The sequence below is a fragment of the Phyllostomus hastatus genome, unplaced genomic scaffold (assembly GCF_019186645.2).
Source record: "Phyllostomus hastatus isolate PE091 unplaced genomic scaffold, TTU_PhHast_1.1 phas_contig_17, whole genome shotgun sequence".
NCBI lineage: Eukaryota > Metazoa > Chordata > Mammalia > Chiroptera > Phyllostomidae > Phyllostomus > Phyllostomus hastatus.
Genome location: NW_025333664.1, coordinates 20,561,976 through 20,578,514, shown reverse-complemented (window position 1 = coordinate 20,578,514; position 16,539 = coordinate 20,561,976). Strand labels below are relative to the sequence as shown.

At 62.3% G+C, this 16,539-nt stretch overlaps 1 protein-coding gene across 1 annotated transcript in view; it reads right to left on the bottom strand.

The window, feature by feature from the left end:
• NOL4L (nucleolar protein 4 like) overlaps nucleotides 1–15,373 on the bottom strand; it is a 123,291-nt gene extending 107,918 nt beyond the window's left edge. Inside the window, exon 1 of the mRNA XM_045832909.1 lies at nucleotides 15,003–15,373. Within this exon, the coding sequence (XP_045688865.1) occupies nucleotides 15,003–15,323 (321 nt within the window). The 5' untranslated portion in view covers nucleotides 15,324–15,373. The remainder of the gene's footprint in view (nucleotides 1–15,002) is intronic.
• Between the last annotated feature and the right edge of the window lie 1,166 nt (nucleotides 15,374–16,539).

Sequence of the window (16,539 nt, the reverse complement as noted above, 5' to 3'; positions counted from 1 at the left end):
GAGGAGAAGGAGACTGTTCCATCCAGGCCTGCAGACCCCCTGCCCTCCCCAGCTCATTTCTCTAGCTTCTGCTCGCACTTCAGCTGCTGTGCCCTGGAACCCAGAGCCTCCCTGAGCCTCGGACTCCAGTCTCTGCCCTGTACACAACGGACCAGACTCAGCCTCCAAACGCCTCCCTCGCTGCGTTCCCCTGTTCAGCTCCCGCTGCTCCCACTGCCCGAGGTCTGGCTTCCTGGGGCCCCGTTAAGGGACCACCTAGCCATACCTCCCCAGCCCCAGGGCTCCCTTCGAGCCAGTTTTTCTTCCCTTCTTTCCACAGCTGTGTCCCTGCCCTGCCTGGGCTTCCCACCTGGCTAGGAAGGAGTCCAAACACTTCTGCTAGGGGCTTGACCCGGCCTTCGTAACTGCCTGCTGACCTGCCAGCCTCCTCTGGCTCTCTCAGCCCCTGGACTGGACAGGCCTGCTTGTGGACAGGTCAGACAGCCCTCGATGGACCCCGGCCAGCACACCAGCCCTCGTGGTGGCCGCATAACAGCCCTCATCCGCCATTTTTCAGAGGAAGAAACTGAGGCACAAAGAAGAGAATGAAAAGGCCTAAGGTGTTCATTGAATAGTTACTGAGTGCCTACTCTGCACCAGGTGCTGGGGACACAGCCGTTAGCAAGATGGCAAATATCCCTGTCCCCGTGGAGCCCCAGAGGAACACACACAAGATCACAGTGTATCAGAGGCGGACGGGGTTCTGAAGTTAAAGGGCTGGGGAATGATGGGCATTTGGAAATGGCAGTCAGGGAAGGCCTCACAGAGGAGGTGACATTTCACCAGGGCCTAGCGAGGGCTTCAGGAACAGCCTAGAGGCCAGTGAGGCCAAAGGACAGTGAGCAGGAGCCCAGAAGGTGGAGGCAGGGGCCAGAGCTGGGCCTCGTGGGCCTTGGTGGCTTTTTCTCAGGGGGTAATGGGGACCCACTAGAACGTTTTGGGCAGAGAAGGAGTACGGTCAGGTTTACCTCCAAACACAATACTCCCAGCAGTGTGAAACAGGGAGGAAATGGGAGGAAGGACAGGGAGTGCTGCTGCTGGGGAGGAGGTGGCAAGCACTGGGTGGGAGGCGAGTGGTGGAAAGGGCCCTGCACTCCCCGTGCCCCCAGAGTTCTGCTTCCCTGGGGAAGGGCGACTCAGAGAAGCTGGACCTGGGGGTAGCAGAGCTAGCTGGGGGACACCGGGCAGAGCCGGCCCCCTGAGCTCAGCAAGCCTGGCGCCACTGGAGAGGGGCCAGGCTGCCGGAGCCAACTAGCTAGATGGCACACCAGGTCCTAGTGTACCCTGACCATCCGCCAGTGGGGGTGCCTGGGCCTCCCAGCTCTGGGAGGGCAGAGATCAAGCCTGTCCTAGTCACCCCTCCTGCCACAGAGCAGGTGCTCAGTAAATCTTTGTGAAGTGAACGTGCAGGGCCTGATGCACAGCAGGTGCCAGCAGAAGTGCGCTGAAAGGGCAGGTGAGTGAAGGGATGGGTGCAGCCTTTCAGTGTTTGCTGGTGATTCCCCACGTTTGTCTGAGTTCCTTAAAATAACTGCAGCCGATGCAGATCACAGAGCCTTGCCATGAGCCAGGCTCCGGGCTCTGCCTCTCACCTGTGTCCCAAAACCCCGCGCAGGGGCAGCAGATCGAGCCCCCCCATCATGAGCCCTGGACGAGGCAGCGGCTGATTCCTGGGGCTCAGCCGAGGACAGAAAACCCCTCCACACCAAAGAACTGCCTCAAGACCTGGGGTCACTGGGCTGACCTACGGGCTGACCTCTCACCTCTGCCTAAAAGAGCAGAAGCTAAAAAAGCTGAGCTTTGGGGGCTGCAAGGGGAGCTGGGCGTGCGCACACCAGCAGTCCCAGTAATAACAGCAGTGGCAGTGACAACAGTAACGGGCCGGGGCCCACAGAGCCCCTAACTGGGGCCCCGCCCTCTGCCAGGCTTCCAAAGCCCTGACTCTCACAACAATCCAGAGAGGCAGGTCCCACCATTACCCCCACTTTCTAAATGCAGAAACTGAGGCACAGAAAGGCTGAGTAAGTTGAGTGAGTCACAAAGCAAGTACGTGGAGGACTCAGGATTCAGACCCAGACAGCCCAGCTCCAGGGCCATGCACTTCAGCGAGGGACTGACACGTGAAGGACTGAACCCCTCTGGCAGGGGAACCAGGTGCGGGGGGGGGATGGGTGGTCTGGGCACTTCTCACCCCCTTGGGGCCGCTACTTTGTGGTTGTTGTGGCTTTAAGTCATGTGCGTGTTCCCTTGAAAACAAACCTCTCTGTGCTCCTCTGTGCTCCTCTGTCCACAGTGCCACTTGCCCCGTCTTCGGGGCCCCATCCCCTCTCTCTCATTCCACGGCTGCCCTCTTCATAAGTGCCCTCCCTAGTTCCTCCCCACTTCTGTGGCACCTGTTCCCTGCCCTGGTCCCCATCAGTGCCACGCAGAGCAGGCACTGACCACGCATCTCTTTTTGGGACTGCTGGCAGCTGGCTGTGGCCTGGATGAAAGGCTGAGCCTTGTCTCATGCAGGTGGGCACAAAGCTCCCCGCTGCTCCTGTCTCAGCTGAAGTGGGGCACGCTGGCTGGCTGGCTGGCTACGGGGCTCTACACCACTCCCTGACCCTCCCTTAATCACAGAATCCCTCGGCGACCCCTGAGGGTCAACCCCACCAGTAGACCCTATCTGTGCCTAAGCAACACGTTCTGGTGTCAGCACAGGCTGCCAGACAGACCCACGCCTGCCTCCCCAACTTGGGGAGGGCCCTAGTCGAAGCCCATGGAATACAAGAGGGGTCCCCCGGATCTGAGCCTTGTCTAGAGGCTGGGTGACTTAGGGAGCCAAGGACACGTGTCTCTGGGGCATGGGCTCAAGTCCCCATGCTGGTTCTTACCAACTGTGTGACCTTGGGCATGTTAACTTAACCTTTCTGAGCCTCAACACCCTCAGCAGCAAGAGGAGGATCATAATGATAACCTCGTTTGAGCCCTCACATGGGGTCGTGGGCATAAGTATCCAGCAGGGCGCCTGGTACTTCGCAAGCATGCAACAAATACCAGCTGTGTCAGGACCGTGATTGTCTTTACTAGGTAGAAGGCGCTGACTGGGTACTTCATGCCTCTCAGAGTATCCCCACAACCACCCTAAAGTGCAGCTGATGTCATTATCCCCATTTTATAGATGTGGAAACGGAGGCTCAGAGAGGCTGAGATGTGTCCATGGTGCTGCACAGATGACTGGTGAGGTGGGATTTGAACCCAGGGCTCTCTCCCCAGGAAGAATGCCCACTCGTGGTCCCATAATGGGCAGCTGGGACCTGGCCCTCCTTCCCTGACAGCCAGCTTCTGATTGGACCAGCAGGGCTTCTGGCCTCTCCTTCCTACCTGCTTTGGCTCAGTGCCTTCCCTCTGCCCTCTGGCTTCCATCAAGACCTTCTCTCATCCAGATCTGGCTGGGGCGGTGGTGGGGGGTCCATCCATCCTGGGGAACAGATCCAGCTGACCACCCCTCGTCCTGGAAGCCTTCCCCTCCAGTACACATACCCCTCCTTCACTCTCTTCTGCCTCTGGCCACCGCCCCTGCTGCAGTTCTCCGCTCCAGTGTCCCCTGGTCCTGCCCAGGCTCTGCACCCCTGGGTCCCATGCCACTGGCCACAGCACAGGCGCAAGCAGAGAACACTTCCGTTTGCTGTGTTAAGCAACTCACACGGAGTGTCTCTCTTCATATCCACACGGCAAGCCTGAGTGATGGGAAATACTCACACTGAGCCTATTTTGTACAGGAAGAAACTGAGGCCCCAGAAGGAATAACTACTCGTTTCAAGGTCATCCAGCCGGGGAGTCGTGGAGCTCCGTTCAAACCCGGGACGGGTCTGGGCTCCACTGCCCAGCTCAGCAGCACTGCCCCATATGGCCTTGTGATAGATTCTAGAGTTATTGACTTGATCGCACTCCTAATCAATCCTAATTACAGCTTCCTTTTATTGAGAGCTTGCCTGTGTGTCCACACCCCAGCACAGGTGCTCCTACACCACAGGTTATAGCAGTGTGTGGAGAGAGAACACAGACGGAAGGGGACGTGAGTGCGGCCACAGCTGTCACAGCCCCATTCTGCAGGTGAGGATGCAGGCTCGGTGTGAAAAAGAGACTCGCCCAAGGCTGTGCATCAGCAAATGGCAGAGCCCGGACCCAGCCTCCGCCTCCACACTGCCCACCGCTCTGCTGGCCTGCAGCAGCCTCACGGTCAACGTAAAACCCTCTGCCCCACGGCCTGCTCCAGTCGCAGCCTCAGATCTCCTGGGGAGGCCCCATTCCCACGGAGCTTCCCAGCCTGAACTCTCTGAACTGCCTCCCCGCCTCTCCCCACCTTGGCCCAGGCTTCCCAATCAGCCCACGCAGGGGCTCCTAACAAGTGGGGAGGGGGTCCTCCAAGGGACCCCACTATGGAGCAGCAGCCCCTACCCTGTGGCCTGCCTGGCCAGCTTGGTTTTATGCCATCTTCCCAACCACCCCACAGGGCATGGGTTATGCCCCACTTACACAGAGGGGGCCGGGGGATCCGGGCAGGCAAGCCGTTTGCCCGGACTCAGGAAGCTGGGGGCAGAGCTGCGATTCCATCGTGGGTCTGTGGTTGCTCACGTCCCGCTCCTGCCTCCCTTCCCTGCGGTTGCTCCACCTGGCGGAGCCCCTGTTGCCTCTGCAGACTCTGCTGCGCATCCCCATAAAAATGACAACCCCACTCTTGGAGCATTTCACATAGTCCTCTCCTGTGGTTTTCCCAGCAACTCTGTAGGGGTGGGACGATCATCAGACCCATTTTTCAGATGAAGAAACTAAAGCGCTAAGTGGTTCCTTAGCTGGATTCCTTGCGGAGGTTGTGCCTTGGTTTGCTAACCTGTAGAATGGGGTCATACTGGCCTCCCGGGGTGACTGGGGAGGATGCAAGACTGTGGAAGCCGGGGGCTCTTGGAGACACTCTCGAGATGCTCTCAGACAAGGCTCAAGGCCTGGGTGCTTTTTTTCTGAACCCACCAGCATCCAGTCAGCCTGGTCTGCCAAGGGAAGGGCCCCGCGTCTCCTTGAACATTTCCTCGGCCCAGGGGTGCTGAGAAAACGATGAGTCATCCTCCCGAGCACAGGCCTCCCAGGAGCCTGCACCGGGTACCAGCCCGGGCGGGAGAGGCTAGGGCCCGGGAAGGGGGCCCGAGAACATGATGACTCGGAGCTGCCCCACTGCAGCCTGAGTCACCAGGTCTCCTCCAGCCTCACCCCCGCCGCATACTACTGGCCTGCAGGTCAGCGCTTGGAGTTTGCCCACTGGACCCTGCCCCTGTGCCTTCAGCCCAAACCTGTGCATCTGTCTGCATTTCTGGTGTCATAAACACCCCTCTTTCCACCCAAGAATGGGTCAACCATGACCCTTGAGCCTCCCTTGCCCCCCACCTCCCAGGCTACCAGCCCCGGCCACTCAACCTCTCGTCCCATGAGGAAACAGCCCCTGCTCTTCGTCCCAGGCCAGAGAGTGGTGTGAAGCGCTTCCACAGGGGCTTGTTATTTCCGAGGGCATGTGGAGAGGGGCCTGCCCAGGCGGCAGGGGCTCTGCCAGGCGGAGCCCCCGTCAGGAAGGCCAGAGGGCGGCACGGCCGACCACGGCCCTGCATTTGGGTCCCAGCTCTGCCACCAGCTTCTGCGTCCGGCCTTCTCTCTCTGCACCTGTTTCTCAGCCTCCCATTTCTCCTTCTCCAGAACGCATCTCCCTCTCGCCACAGTATTTTGAAGGTTCCTTCTAAAATCCATACCTGACCTTACCTCCCCTCTGCTTAAAGCCCCCCTGTGAGCTCCTTGCTCTCCTTGAGATGACACGTGAGCTCCTCTGAGTGGCTTTCCAGATCCTTCTCCTCCATCTGGCCTCAACCAATTTCTCCAGCTCATCCCTTCTCTACCCCAGAGCCGCTCTCAAGCTGATCTGACCAGTTCCCCACCCCAGCCCCGTTTAACGCGTTCCGCAGGACAGGCCTCTCCCTCGAAGGCGCCTGGGTCCCCATCACACACACTGGGCGCTAGCCCCCCCACCCCCCGAACCTGTCCCGCCTCCCGGCCCCTGTTCCTATCTCTACTCCACGGGATGTGCGTCCCCTGCTCTGCTCTTGCTGAAAAGTTCATTTCGGCCCTCAAGGTCCAGCTCAGATGTCACCTCCCTGACAGCGCCCTGGACACCCTGGAGCAGGAGGATGAGTCTGGGCCCCCGGGCGCCTGAGGCTCTCTGAGTGCAGACCTGGGTGAGTGGTTCTCAGACTCCAGCTCGGAGACAGCCGCTGTCAGGTATGCTTCCTCCCACCTGCCCCAGTAGGGAGCCCCCTAGGGGCAGGGCTGTTCTGTGCCTCGGGGCTACAGCAGTGAACGAAACATACAGGTCTGCCCAGTAGAGCTCATAGCCTTATGGAGAGACATATATTGCACTAAACCCATACACTAGTAAACATATTTATACCTATATATCTCTATCCATATCTATCTATCTATCTATCTATCTGAAGTCAGCGGTTGATAAAAGCCAAGGAGAAAAATTAAGTCGAAAGGGGTGGAGGGAGAAGGTCCAAGCAACCTAAGGTGGTCTTGGCTGGGTGATCGGTGGGGAGGCAACATTGGAGCGAAGACCCGAGAGACAAGCGGGAAGCAGCCAGGCAGAGATCTGGGGGAAGAGTGCTCCTGTCTGGGAGCACAGCCAGTGCAAGGGCCCTGGGGCAGCACCGTGTCTGGCGGGCTGCGGGACCACAAGGAGGCCAGTGTGGCCGAGCCCGAACGAGCAAGGAGAGGGAGGAAGGAGGTGAAGGCCGCAGGCAGCCTGGGCCAGACTGTGCAGGGCCGTGTCGGCTCCGGGAAAGACTTTGGCCCTTGCTTTGGGTGAGACAGGAGCCTTGTGGCGTTCTGAGCTGAGGGAAGGAATCTGATTTGCTTCATACAAGGTTTCCTCTGGATTACAGAGGGGACTGCAGGGGGCGGGAACAGACACAGGGAGCCTCGTGGGGCGGTGGGTGCATCTCCAGGCTTGGACAGGGTTGGTGGCAATGGCAGTGGTGAGAAGGTGAACTTGGAGATGTACTTAGAAGGTAGAATCAACAAATTTGAAAACGGTTGGATGAGGTAGGGCAGTCGGTAAGAGAAAGAAAGTACAAACCAACTCCAGGTGTGGCCTGAGAGAAAGAAGCATGGAGCTGCTGCTGCGATGGGAAGGACAGTGGGAGATGCCAGCGAGTGAGCAGGTGAATGAATGAAGGACCCACGGGGCTGGGCAACCAGATGGGTGAGCACCAGCACTGGTGCTCTGCGGGACCCCGAGTGAGTGCTCTCCACTTTCAACCTTAGTTTCTCCACCTGCAGCCAAGAGGCCCCGTGTCCCAGGGCGGCCGAGAGGACTGGATGCTGAGGGGGTCGATGACCTTGTGGGGAGAGGACAGGCCCAGCCTCCCAACTCCCCTCTCTCCCCTACCCCGGGCAGTCTGCCCAGGCTGCAGTTGAGATGAGAAGGGAAGGGGCAAGGGGGAGGGGTGGCATCTGTCTTCCACCAGGCTGGGTCTGGGCCAGTGGGAGGACTACTTTGAGTTCTGAGAAGCCTTTGTGGAGTGCCCTCAGATGAGGGGGCGTCATGAGCCTGGGTGGGGCGGCGGGCTACAGCACCTGTGGACCCCTGCCCCTGCGTCCCAGGGCACAGAGGATCAGACAGCCACAGACCCTGCGCCCTGCCAAGCTCTCATCCACCTCACAGAATCCAGGGGAGAGTAAATGAAATGAAGTGTCTGGCACCTGGCAGGGGCTTGAAAACACAGGAGATGTGCTCAGACCCCTGCCAAGAGGAGTAATCCTTGCCCCAGACTCACTATGCTCCCTGCAAGACCCCAGGGTCCAGAACTCAGGCTTCGGGGCAGGGACGGGGGCAGGGGTGGGAATGGGGGTGTGTGTGAGAGGCCTCCGGGAGGCTCATCCTTCTACCTTTCTACCTGTTGGGTGACCACAGACCTTGGTAAAGCCCCAGCCCTCTTCCCTGTGAGACCCTGACCTCTGGGGCCCAGCACCTCCAGCACCAGGAGGGGATTCAGAGGCAGGAGGGACCACAGGAGACTTCACTGCACAATAACTAGGGAAACTGAGGCTCAGAGCAGGGCAGGAGCCAGCAAGGGCAGAGAGAGACCCCAGGCGTTCATGTCCGCAGCTCTGGGGGCTTACACCAAACCTATGTTCTCCACCGAGCCTTCCCTGGCGTTCTGAGCAACTCGGTACACCACCACCCGGGCTCCCAACCGTGCTGCAGACAGAGAGATGACTAAGACAATCTCTAGTGAACGCATAGTTGCTGCCTACCTACTACGTGCCAGGACCTTTGCTGGGTGCTTCATTTCCGCTGTCCCATTTAATACCCATGGGATCTTTAATCACCATCCCCATCTTCCAGATGAGAAAAGTGAGGCTCGGTGAGACCCCACAGCAGCTGACATTCCCTAGGACTTGCTATCCACAGGCTTCAGGCTCTACGTGTGTTAATGCGCTTGTCTTCACGCCGGCCCTTCACACCTGTCCTACGAAGGCGATAGGATTACCAGCTCCATTTTACAGATGAAAAAACTAAGGTTAAATTGGTAAAAGGGCAGAGCTGGGATTTGAAACCAGAGACCTGCAGCTTGAAACCCCAAGCCCTTGACCTCCCTTCTAGGTCAAACTGGGCCGGGGCAGAAAGCCGACTCCGGAGTCCTTGTTCTAATAAGCTGCCTGTCCCGGTGGGCCCTCACCCAGCTTCCTTCTGCTCCCTCTCATGCTTTGGGGTCCAGAGGCCAGGCCTGCCCCCACACAAGTCATCAGAGTGACCTCTGCAAGTGAGGCGAGAGCCTCTTCCAGTTTGCCAAGCCTCCTGAAGTGGCGCTTCGGAGCCCGCTTTCCAGGTGAGAAAACTGAGCCTTGGAGAGGTGGAGCAGGCTTCCTGCCTGTGTCCCGTGTAAGGAAGCGGCTGAGTTGGGATCCCACAGGTCCTGGACCCACCCCAGCCCCCATGGTGCCTGGCTTTGGGCTTCCTAAGTGCCACCATGGCAAAGGTCACAAGCTTTGCCCTGCTGCCCTGTAGAGCAGGGCGTAGGGGAGGAAGAGGACGAAGGCTAGAAACAGGGGGGTGCCTTGGCCACTGTCTTGGGGACAGGGACATGGCGCTACCTCTCCTCTCCACTCCCTCCCTCACACTTGGCTGCAGCAGCTGCTGAGACCCCGGGGGCAGGGGCAGCCAGGGCAGCAGTTCAGGTTATGACAAGGGACACCCCTGTCCATGCAGCACTGCCAGACCGATGGGGTTTTTTCAATAGGATCCTGAACATGTGTGCATGCACACACGGGCACACCCGTGGTCTGCCAAAGCCCACACCCAGGTGCTTGCACGTCTGCCAATGCAGGTGCTCACAATCGCACACACTCACAAGCGCTCAGGCTCCCCTCCACCTGTACACACACACACACACACACACACACGTACACTGCCCCGGCACATAGCAGCCCACCCTGCACATGGACCGGCACATGCACACTCACACCCACGCAGTCACACTTCTGCCCGCACATGCACACAGCACCCACGTGCACACACATGCTCTACCACGAGTTCACACGCACGTGTGCAATACTCACCCCCACCATCCCCAAGGTAAGAGCTGGCTTGGAGAAACACAGGTTTACCCGAGCAGGTTGTGTTGTCCCTGGGCAGCCCAGGCCATCGGCTTCCTAAGCGCCAGTCTTCCCTGAAGCATTTTTAAGATACCAGATGGGCTTCCCGACTCTCAGACAGTCAGGGGCGGGAAGGCTGCCTGCAGAGGGCCGTGAGGCAGGGGCTGTTCGCACCAGGTCTGACCCCAAGGAGAAGGGAGCATGCTGTCTCCACTCCCCAGGAGATGGTTACCCAGGACCCTGAGGGGAGGTCCCAGGGAGGCAGAACCTGATCCTCCAGCATCACCCAAGCTCTAAAATGCAGTCCCCCAGAGTCCCCAAGACCATATTCACCAGAATTACCGAGGCTTAATTAACAAAATAGCCCACGTCTGCCATGAGAAATCCAAATGGGGCCCGTGCCAGACGCCACTGGCAACCTTCACCCCAAAGTCCCCCAGGACCCCAGACAGCAGAGGCCTCCTCCCTTCTTCCTACCCCATACCCATCCTAGCGAACCCCAGGAAAGCCCTCAGACACCTCACAGAGCCAATCCTGCCTCAAGCAGCAGCCTACGATTACAGACGTGTTAACCAGAGGGAGTCTCCCAAACTACTGCAGACTAAGATGTAATGGACCAAAAGCTTGTCATGAAGGACCTGGGCTTTCAAACTGGGTCAGGATGCGTGACACTTCAGACAGGGTCAGAATGGATGTGCGTGTGGGCGGTACCCAAGCTCAGGGCCTGTCCCTATCGGCAGCGACCTTGGTGGCGTTCGGGGCCTCCCTGGGCCTCAGTTTACTCATCTGAGGGATGGCAGTAATAACGGCACTGACCCGGGCTGCTGCGAGAACACGATAGGTCACCACGTCTCAGCGTCTCAGCACAGCGACGGGCACAGAGCAGTAACCCAGAAAGGGCCACTGCGGTGATAATTTGAAGAAAAGCAGGAAATACTAAGGTATTCAACCGAAGGTCACAGCATATATTACACTGAGCTAAGTCAGAGGCCATTTCCCGCCCAGGCCAGCGGCCGCAGGTGCCAAAGGTTTACACAAAAGCTCTGGGGAGAACGACCGAAGACTGTGAAAATGCTCTCCACTAAATGAACGCTGTCTGCAAACTGGGAAAAGACCACCATTAGTCAATTTGGCCAGCAGAGCACCTGGGGTCCAGCTCACAAGAGCCGGGGGTTGAGAGTGGAGTTTGGCAATCTGGAGTTTCCCCTCAGGGAATGAGGCCCTAATGGGGGGGCGGGGCGGGGTGGGGGTCCCCAGCATGTGACAGGCCACAGAGAAGCCACAGTGGAGCACCAAGATCTGCGTCCCAGTCCCGGCGCCCTATCCACAGAAACTTCCTCTCCTGAGGGCCTCAGTTTTCCCATCCGGTAGATGGTGGAGCTGGGCTGAGAACATCTTTCTCCAGGACTGCCCCCAGGCCCTCTGGGCCAGGGTGTTGACAGATGGCCCAGGGTCCCACCGCAGACACAACCCGCGGCCCTTGCAGGCCCCGGAGACCGTCCCACTGAGAGACCAGAGGAAAAGGAAGGCGGCTGGTTCACTTTGTGGCTGACACTGGAAAGGAATCAGAGGGTCTCACCCCTGGGGCGTTCGCTTCCCCGGCTTGGCAGGCCACGGAGGCTGGAGCAGTCAACACAAGAAATAATAAATCCTACCCAGGCCCTGCCCAGCCAGGAGGCCCGGCTGGCTCTTGTCATAAAAAGATCTTATCCCCATGAGCACCCTGTGCCCAGCGTGGAGGACTCCGCCCTCCTCCCCTCAGCCCTCCGCCTCCACTTCTATTTCCTGTGACAACCTGCAAACTGAAGACCAACTTGCCTCTCCACCCACCCCCCCACGCCCAGGCTTCTGCTCGACCCCCGCCCTGCCCCGCCCCCCACCCGGGCCCCAGCTGCAGGAGGCCCAGGCAGAGTGTAATTCCCCTTGCCCTCCTCTCAGCCCTCGGCCGGTCCGGACAGATTAAGCCTTTGTCACACACACCCAGAAAAGCTCAGGGCCAGATGGGACAGGACAAGTGGTGTCAGATCATCGACCCGCTGCTGGCCGGGACTCAGGGAAGGGCCCCGACCACGGCACCACATATGGCTGTGGGAGGAGGAGAGGGGGCCCAGGGAGGGGCAGCAACATGGACGAGAGACACACACCACAGCTACCCTTGGGACTTGAGCCCGTGCAGGGCACCCTCGTTCGACCACTGGATGACCAAACTCCCACACCTCCTCTTTCCTGGAACTGCTCTGCCTGGCGTCTTGATCATCCCCTCAGTTGTGCCCACCTCCCCCGCCAGCTGTGTGACCTGGGAGCAGGCACAGAGTCCAACCCATCCCAATGCCCCAGTGCCCCTCGACAGGCCTGTGGGTGCTAAACAAATGCCTTGGACAAAGGTTTATGGCCCAATGACCTTCATAAAACCCACCCAGGACAAAACTACAGGATCTTTCCCAACTGCCACCAGAGGCAACAATAACTTTGTGTGTGTGTGTGTGTGTGTGTGTGTGTACGTGTGCAGGCCAGTGAAGGTGGGGGATGTCCTCGGCACCTTTCAAAGAAGGTCCCATTCAGGCCCTTTCAGGAAGAGGCAATGGCTGCCCCTGAATTCCCAGCAGGATTCATTCCTCTTAGATCAGTGAAAAGGAAAATGGAAATGTAAAAATAATAACTGAGCCCCAGGAAGGTGCTTGAAGATGGGGGTGGCAAGACTAGGGGCATCTCCTGCCGGCTGGCTCCGGTTGGCTGGGCAAGTGGCAGGTAACTAACAGGCTCTCTGGGGACCAGCAGGCTAGGCAGGCGGGCATGGGGAGCTTGAGGGGCGGGTTGTCACAGGAGGGCATGTCTGTTGTGTTTGTCATCCTTCTGGCAGCCTGGGCAGGGAGGCCTGGGTCCCCTTTCTCTGCCTCCCAGGCAGGTGGTCCCTTGGGGAAGGCTTATTATTGGTCTGGGAGCCACAGTGGAGGCTTATGGGGCTCCTCCTGCCAGGGCAGGTCAGTGTGGGCGTCATGAAGGTTGTGAAGAGACTGGCTGGGTTGGCCGACTGGGGCCCAGACCCAGCACCCAATTTCTGCATGTGGCCTGGAGCTGGTGTGTGCGCTTGCTCCACCTTGACAGCTGTGCCGCTGAGGGGTTAGGGGGACTGCCCTATCACACCCACTCCCTAGAGGGGAGTTAGACCTGCACAGTGAACCCGTGAGCCAGCTGCCAAGTCCGAGGGTCACTGCCCCCCAACTCCAGGAGTCGGTGCAGTGAGGGCTTCTGCCTCAGACTAAGGAGATTGGGCCAAGGCTCCCAGCTCCCTAGGGAGGGATAACCCTGATGCAGTGGATGGGGGTGGGGGGCAGCCCTAACTGATCTGGGAAGCCTAGATGGCTCAGGGCAATGACCCGAGGTAGGGGCACAGACCCAGCCAACCATCTGGTGGGTCACTGACCTCCAAAACCCACACTTAGGCTAGGGACACTAGCCCAAGACTGGGGAGAAACGAGAAGGATAGGAACTGGCAGGGTAGGAGGGGCTGACCTAGGCTGGGGAGAGGCAATGACCCATATTCCCCGCGTGGGAAAGTGGGCACTGATTTAGGCTGGGGGAGGGGTCCCTAACTCGACCGGGGGAGGGGGCTGTGACCCAGACTCCCTGGGTCTGGGGGAGAGCACTGATTTAGGTTGGGGTAGGGGGTGGTCCCTGACTCTCCCCGGGTGGGACTCTGCCCCAGCCTTCCCCTTCAGGAATCGGGCCCCGGCGCGCCCCCGGCCCGGCCCGGCCCTCTGCTCCGGGTCCGGCCCGAGGCGGCAGCGGCGCAGATGGGCTGCTGGCGGCCGCAGCGGCAGCCGCGCGGTTATCAGCGCTCCTCGCAGATGGGCCGCCCGCCCTCCGCGCTCGCGGCGCCCCACTCCCCGCGGCCTGCAGCCCCGTCCCCTGGGCGAGGGGGGAGGCGCCTCCGGATCCGCTCCCTGGCTCCCGCCTCCCTCCCTCGCGGCCCCCTCACCCCGCGGGCCGGGCCCGGGCGGCCGCCGGAGGGGGAGGAGGAGGGGGAGGGGACAAGTGCACTTTTCGTAACGACCGAATCAATTGTGTGTGAAGAGCCCGCTCTGGCCGGGGACCGGGCTGAGCGCGGGGCGGGCGGGCCGGACGGGGGAGGAGCACAGAGGGGGGAGCCGGAGAGCGAGCGAGGGAGGGAGGCCGGCGCGGGGCGGCCCCGCTCGCTCGCTCCGGCCGGGCGAGGCCAGGGAGGGAGTGAGGGGGGCAGGGAGGAAGGCCGGCCCGGCCCGAGCGGGCCCGGGGCTGAACGCACTCGTGGAGGGTCTCCGCGACGGAAAGTTCAAAGCTCAGCAGCGCCCCGGGAGCAGCTGACCCCCCCAGCCCCCACCCGCTGCAGAACAATGAGGTCCCGGCGGGGGAGCCGCGGGGCCCGCGCCGCACGCCCTCTCCAGGGCGCCCCGGGCCGGAGGGGACGCCCCCGCCCGGCAGCCCGCCTCCTCCCTCCCGGCTGCTGCGGTTCCCCGCCCCCTCCCCTACGCCACCCCGCCCGGACCGGGCTGGCCCCGGGGACGGGGGAGGGGAAAGGATGGATAGGTCAGGCCGCCCCCGTCCCAGGGAGGGGGAGCCAGGGGCCCCGGGGGCGGAGGGGGCGCCCCACCCACCCGCGGGAGGCTGCTCCTGCGCCAGGCTGCGGCTCGGGCTGCCCCTCCCCGGGCCAGCCCCGGGTGGGGTCGGGGCGACAGTGCCCAGGCGGGCCCCCTCCCCGGGCACTGGGGAGGCGAGTGGACTCCCCGTCCCGTGGCTGCCCCTGCCCCCCCGCCCGCGGCACCACCCTCCACACACACACACACACACACGCACACACACACACACACACACACACACACACACACACACACACACACCGCCCAGCCGGCCCGGGGGCGGGAGCGCGAGGCGCCCGGGACAGGCAGCCCTGGGGCGGGCGGGCGGGGTGGGGGGGAGGTACGGGCTTCGGAGAAGCCGCCTGCTGGCGGGGGGAGGGGACAGGAGGACGGAACATGCTGGGGTGAGCAGCCCGGGACAGCCCGCCCCGCACGGCCACGGCCCGGGCAGCGGCGCAGAGGGGGGCAGGGACGCCCCGAACCCGGAGCGCAGCCTGGGCGGGCCAGGGCGGGCGGGTGAGCAGGGACGCGTGCGCCTCGGGCGGGCCAGACACACGGACAACCTCAGGGACACAGGTTCGGACACACATCCACACCCCCACCCCGCCCCCGCCCGCCCCGAGCCCCGCGGCGGGACCGGCCCGTGGCCGCCGCGCTCGCACTCACCGAGCCCGTCTTGACCGGCACATACACCACTTGGCCCATCTTGGGTTCCCGGCTGCTGCCCAGGCGGAAGCCCTTGGAGCGCACCCAGAACTGGAACTTGCCTTTCTCGCCGGCCGCCGGGCCGCTGCCCGCGCCCGTCCCGCCGCCGCCCTGCAGGACCTCGGTGATCCGCTGGTATTTGCTGCGTGTCACCGTCTTGGTTTTGGCCGAGTCGCCGTAGGTGCGCAGGCACCAGTCCCGGAACTGGCGGCCCAGCTCCGAGTCCCCGGGACTGCGCTCGCGCTCCCAGCCCCCGCGCAGCAGCAGCGTCGGCTTCGGCATCCTCCCGCCGCGCCCGGCGCCCTCGGGGGCGGGCCGGCCACCCGGCCGCCCGGTGCCGGGACTGGGCTGGGCTGGGCTGGGCTGGGCCGGGCCGGGGCGCGCCGCGGCCCGGGCTGTCCCGCGGTGTGGCTCCGGCGCGGCTGCCTGATGGGCACGGGCGGCGGCCGGACGCACGGGGCTGCGGCGCGCTCTGTCCTGCTCGGGCGGCGGCGGCGGCGTTGGCGGCGGCGGCTCCGGCTCGCCTCCTGCTCCGCCTCCTCCTCCCCCCGGCCGGGATGCAGGAGCGATGGAGGCAGCTCCGGGCCCGGAGGTGCAGAGGGGGCGGGCCGCCCCGCGGGCGGCAGGGGGAGGCGGGAGGCGGGGAGCGGCCCCGGGCGCGGAGAGCGAGACCGAGCCTGGGCGCGGGCGGCGGCGGCGGCTGTCAGCTCGCGCGGCTCATCCTGCTCTTGCTCAGGCTCCCGCTGCCGCTGCTCTTCCTCCTCCTCCTCCTCCCGCGCCCGCCTCCACCACGCCGCGGGATCCCACCTGTTAGAGCGTCGCAGCCTTCGCCGCCGTCCCCTCCACCCTCCCGCGCCCGCCCGCGGGGCCCAGCCTCCGCCCCGGCCCGGCCCCTGGGGGCGCGGAGGCTGCCGCGCCCGCAGCCACTGGGAGGGCAGGAGCCGCAGGCGCGCAGTGCTCAGCCCTGGGACTGAGTTCCCTCTGTCCGGGCCTGGCCCAAGCCTCCCAGGCCGCGCTCCGACCCGACCTGGCGGTCTCACAGGGAGTAGGGCACCGACCCCGCCCGGCCACTGGCGTCCAGGCCTCCCCGGGCAGCCCCGCCCGATTTTAGCCCGGCACTGGAGGTACAGGGCAGGGCCCCTTCCCTCGCGGCAACTGGCCTGACCTCTGGTGCGAGCCCGGGGCCAGAAGAGCAGTGTTCCCCTAGGGAGCCCCTAACTGCCGTCCATGGGGCCCGTCAGCCTCACCCCAAATTCCCCAAAGTTTGGCCAGCCTGGCTTCTGACAGCCCCACTGCTTTGGGACAACCCCAGGCCCCCGGGGCCGTGGTCAACATTGGCGGGTGGCCTCGCCCAGGCCAACCCCACCAAGGCTTCATGCACACTCAACACACCCATAAATTCAGCCTGAGCTACCCTGCCTTTGTCGGTGTGCCTTGGCCTAGAATCTTGTGCTGAGTAAACTCAGGTGGCCTGCCATCCACCTCCTCTCCCCAGGGC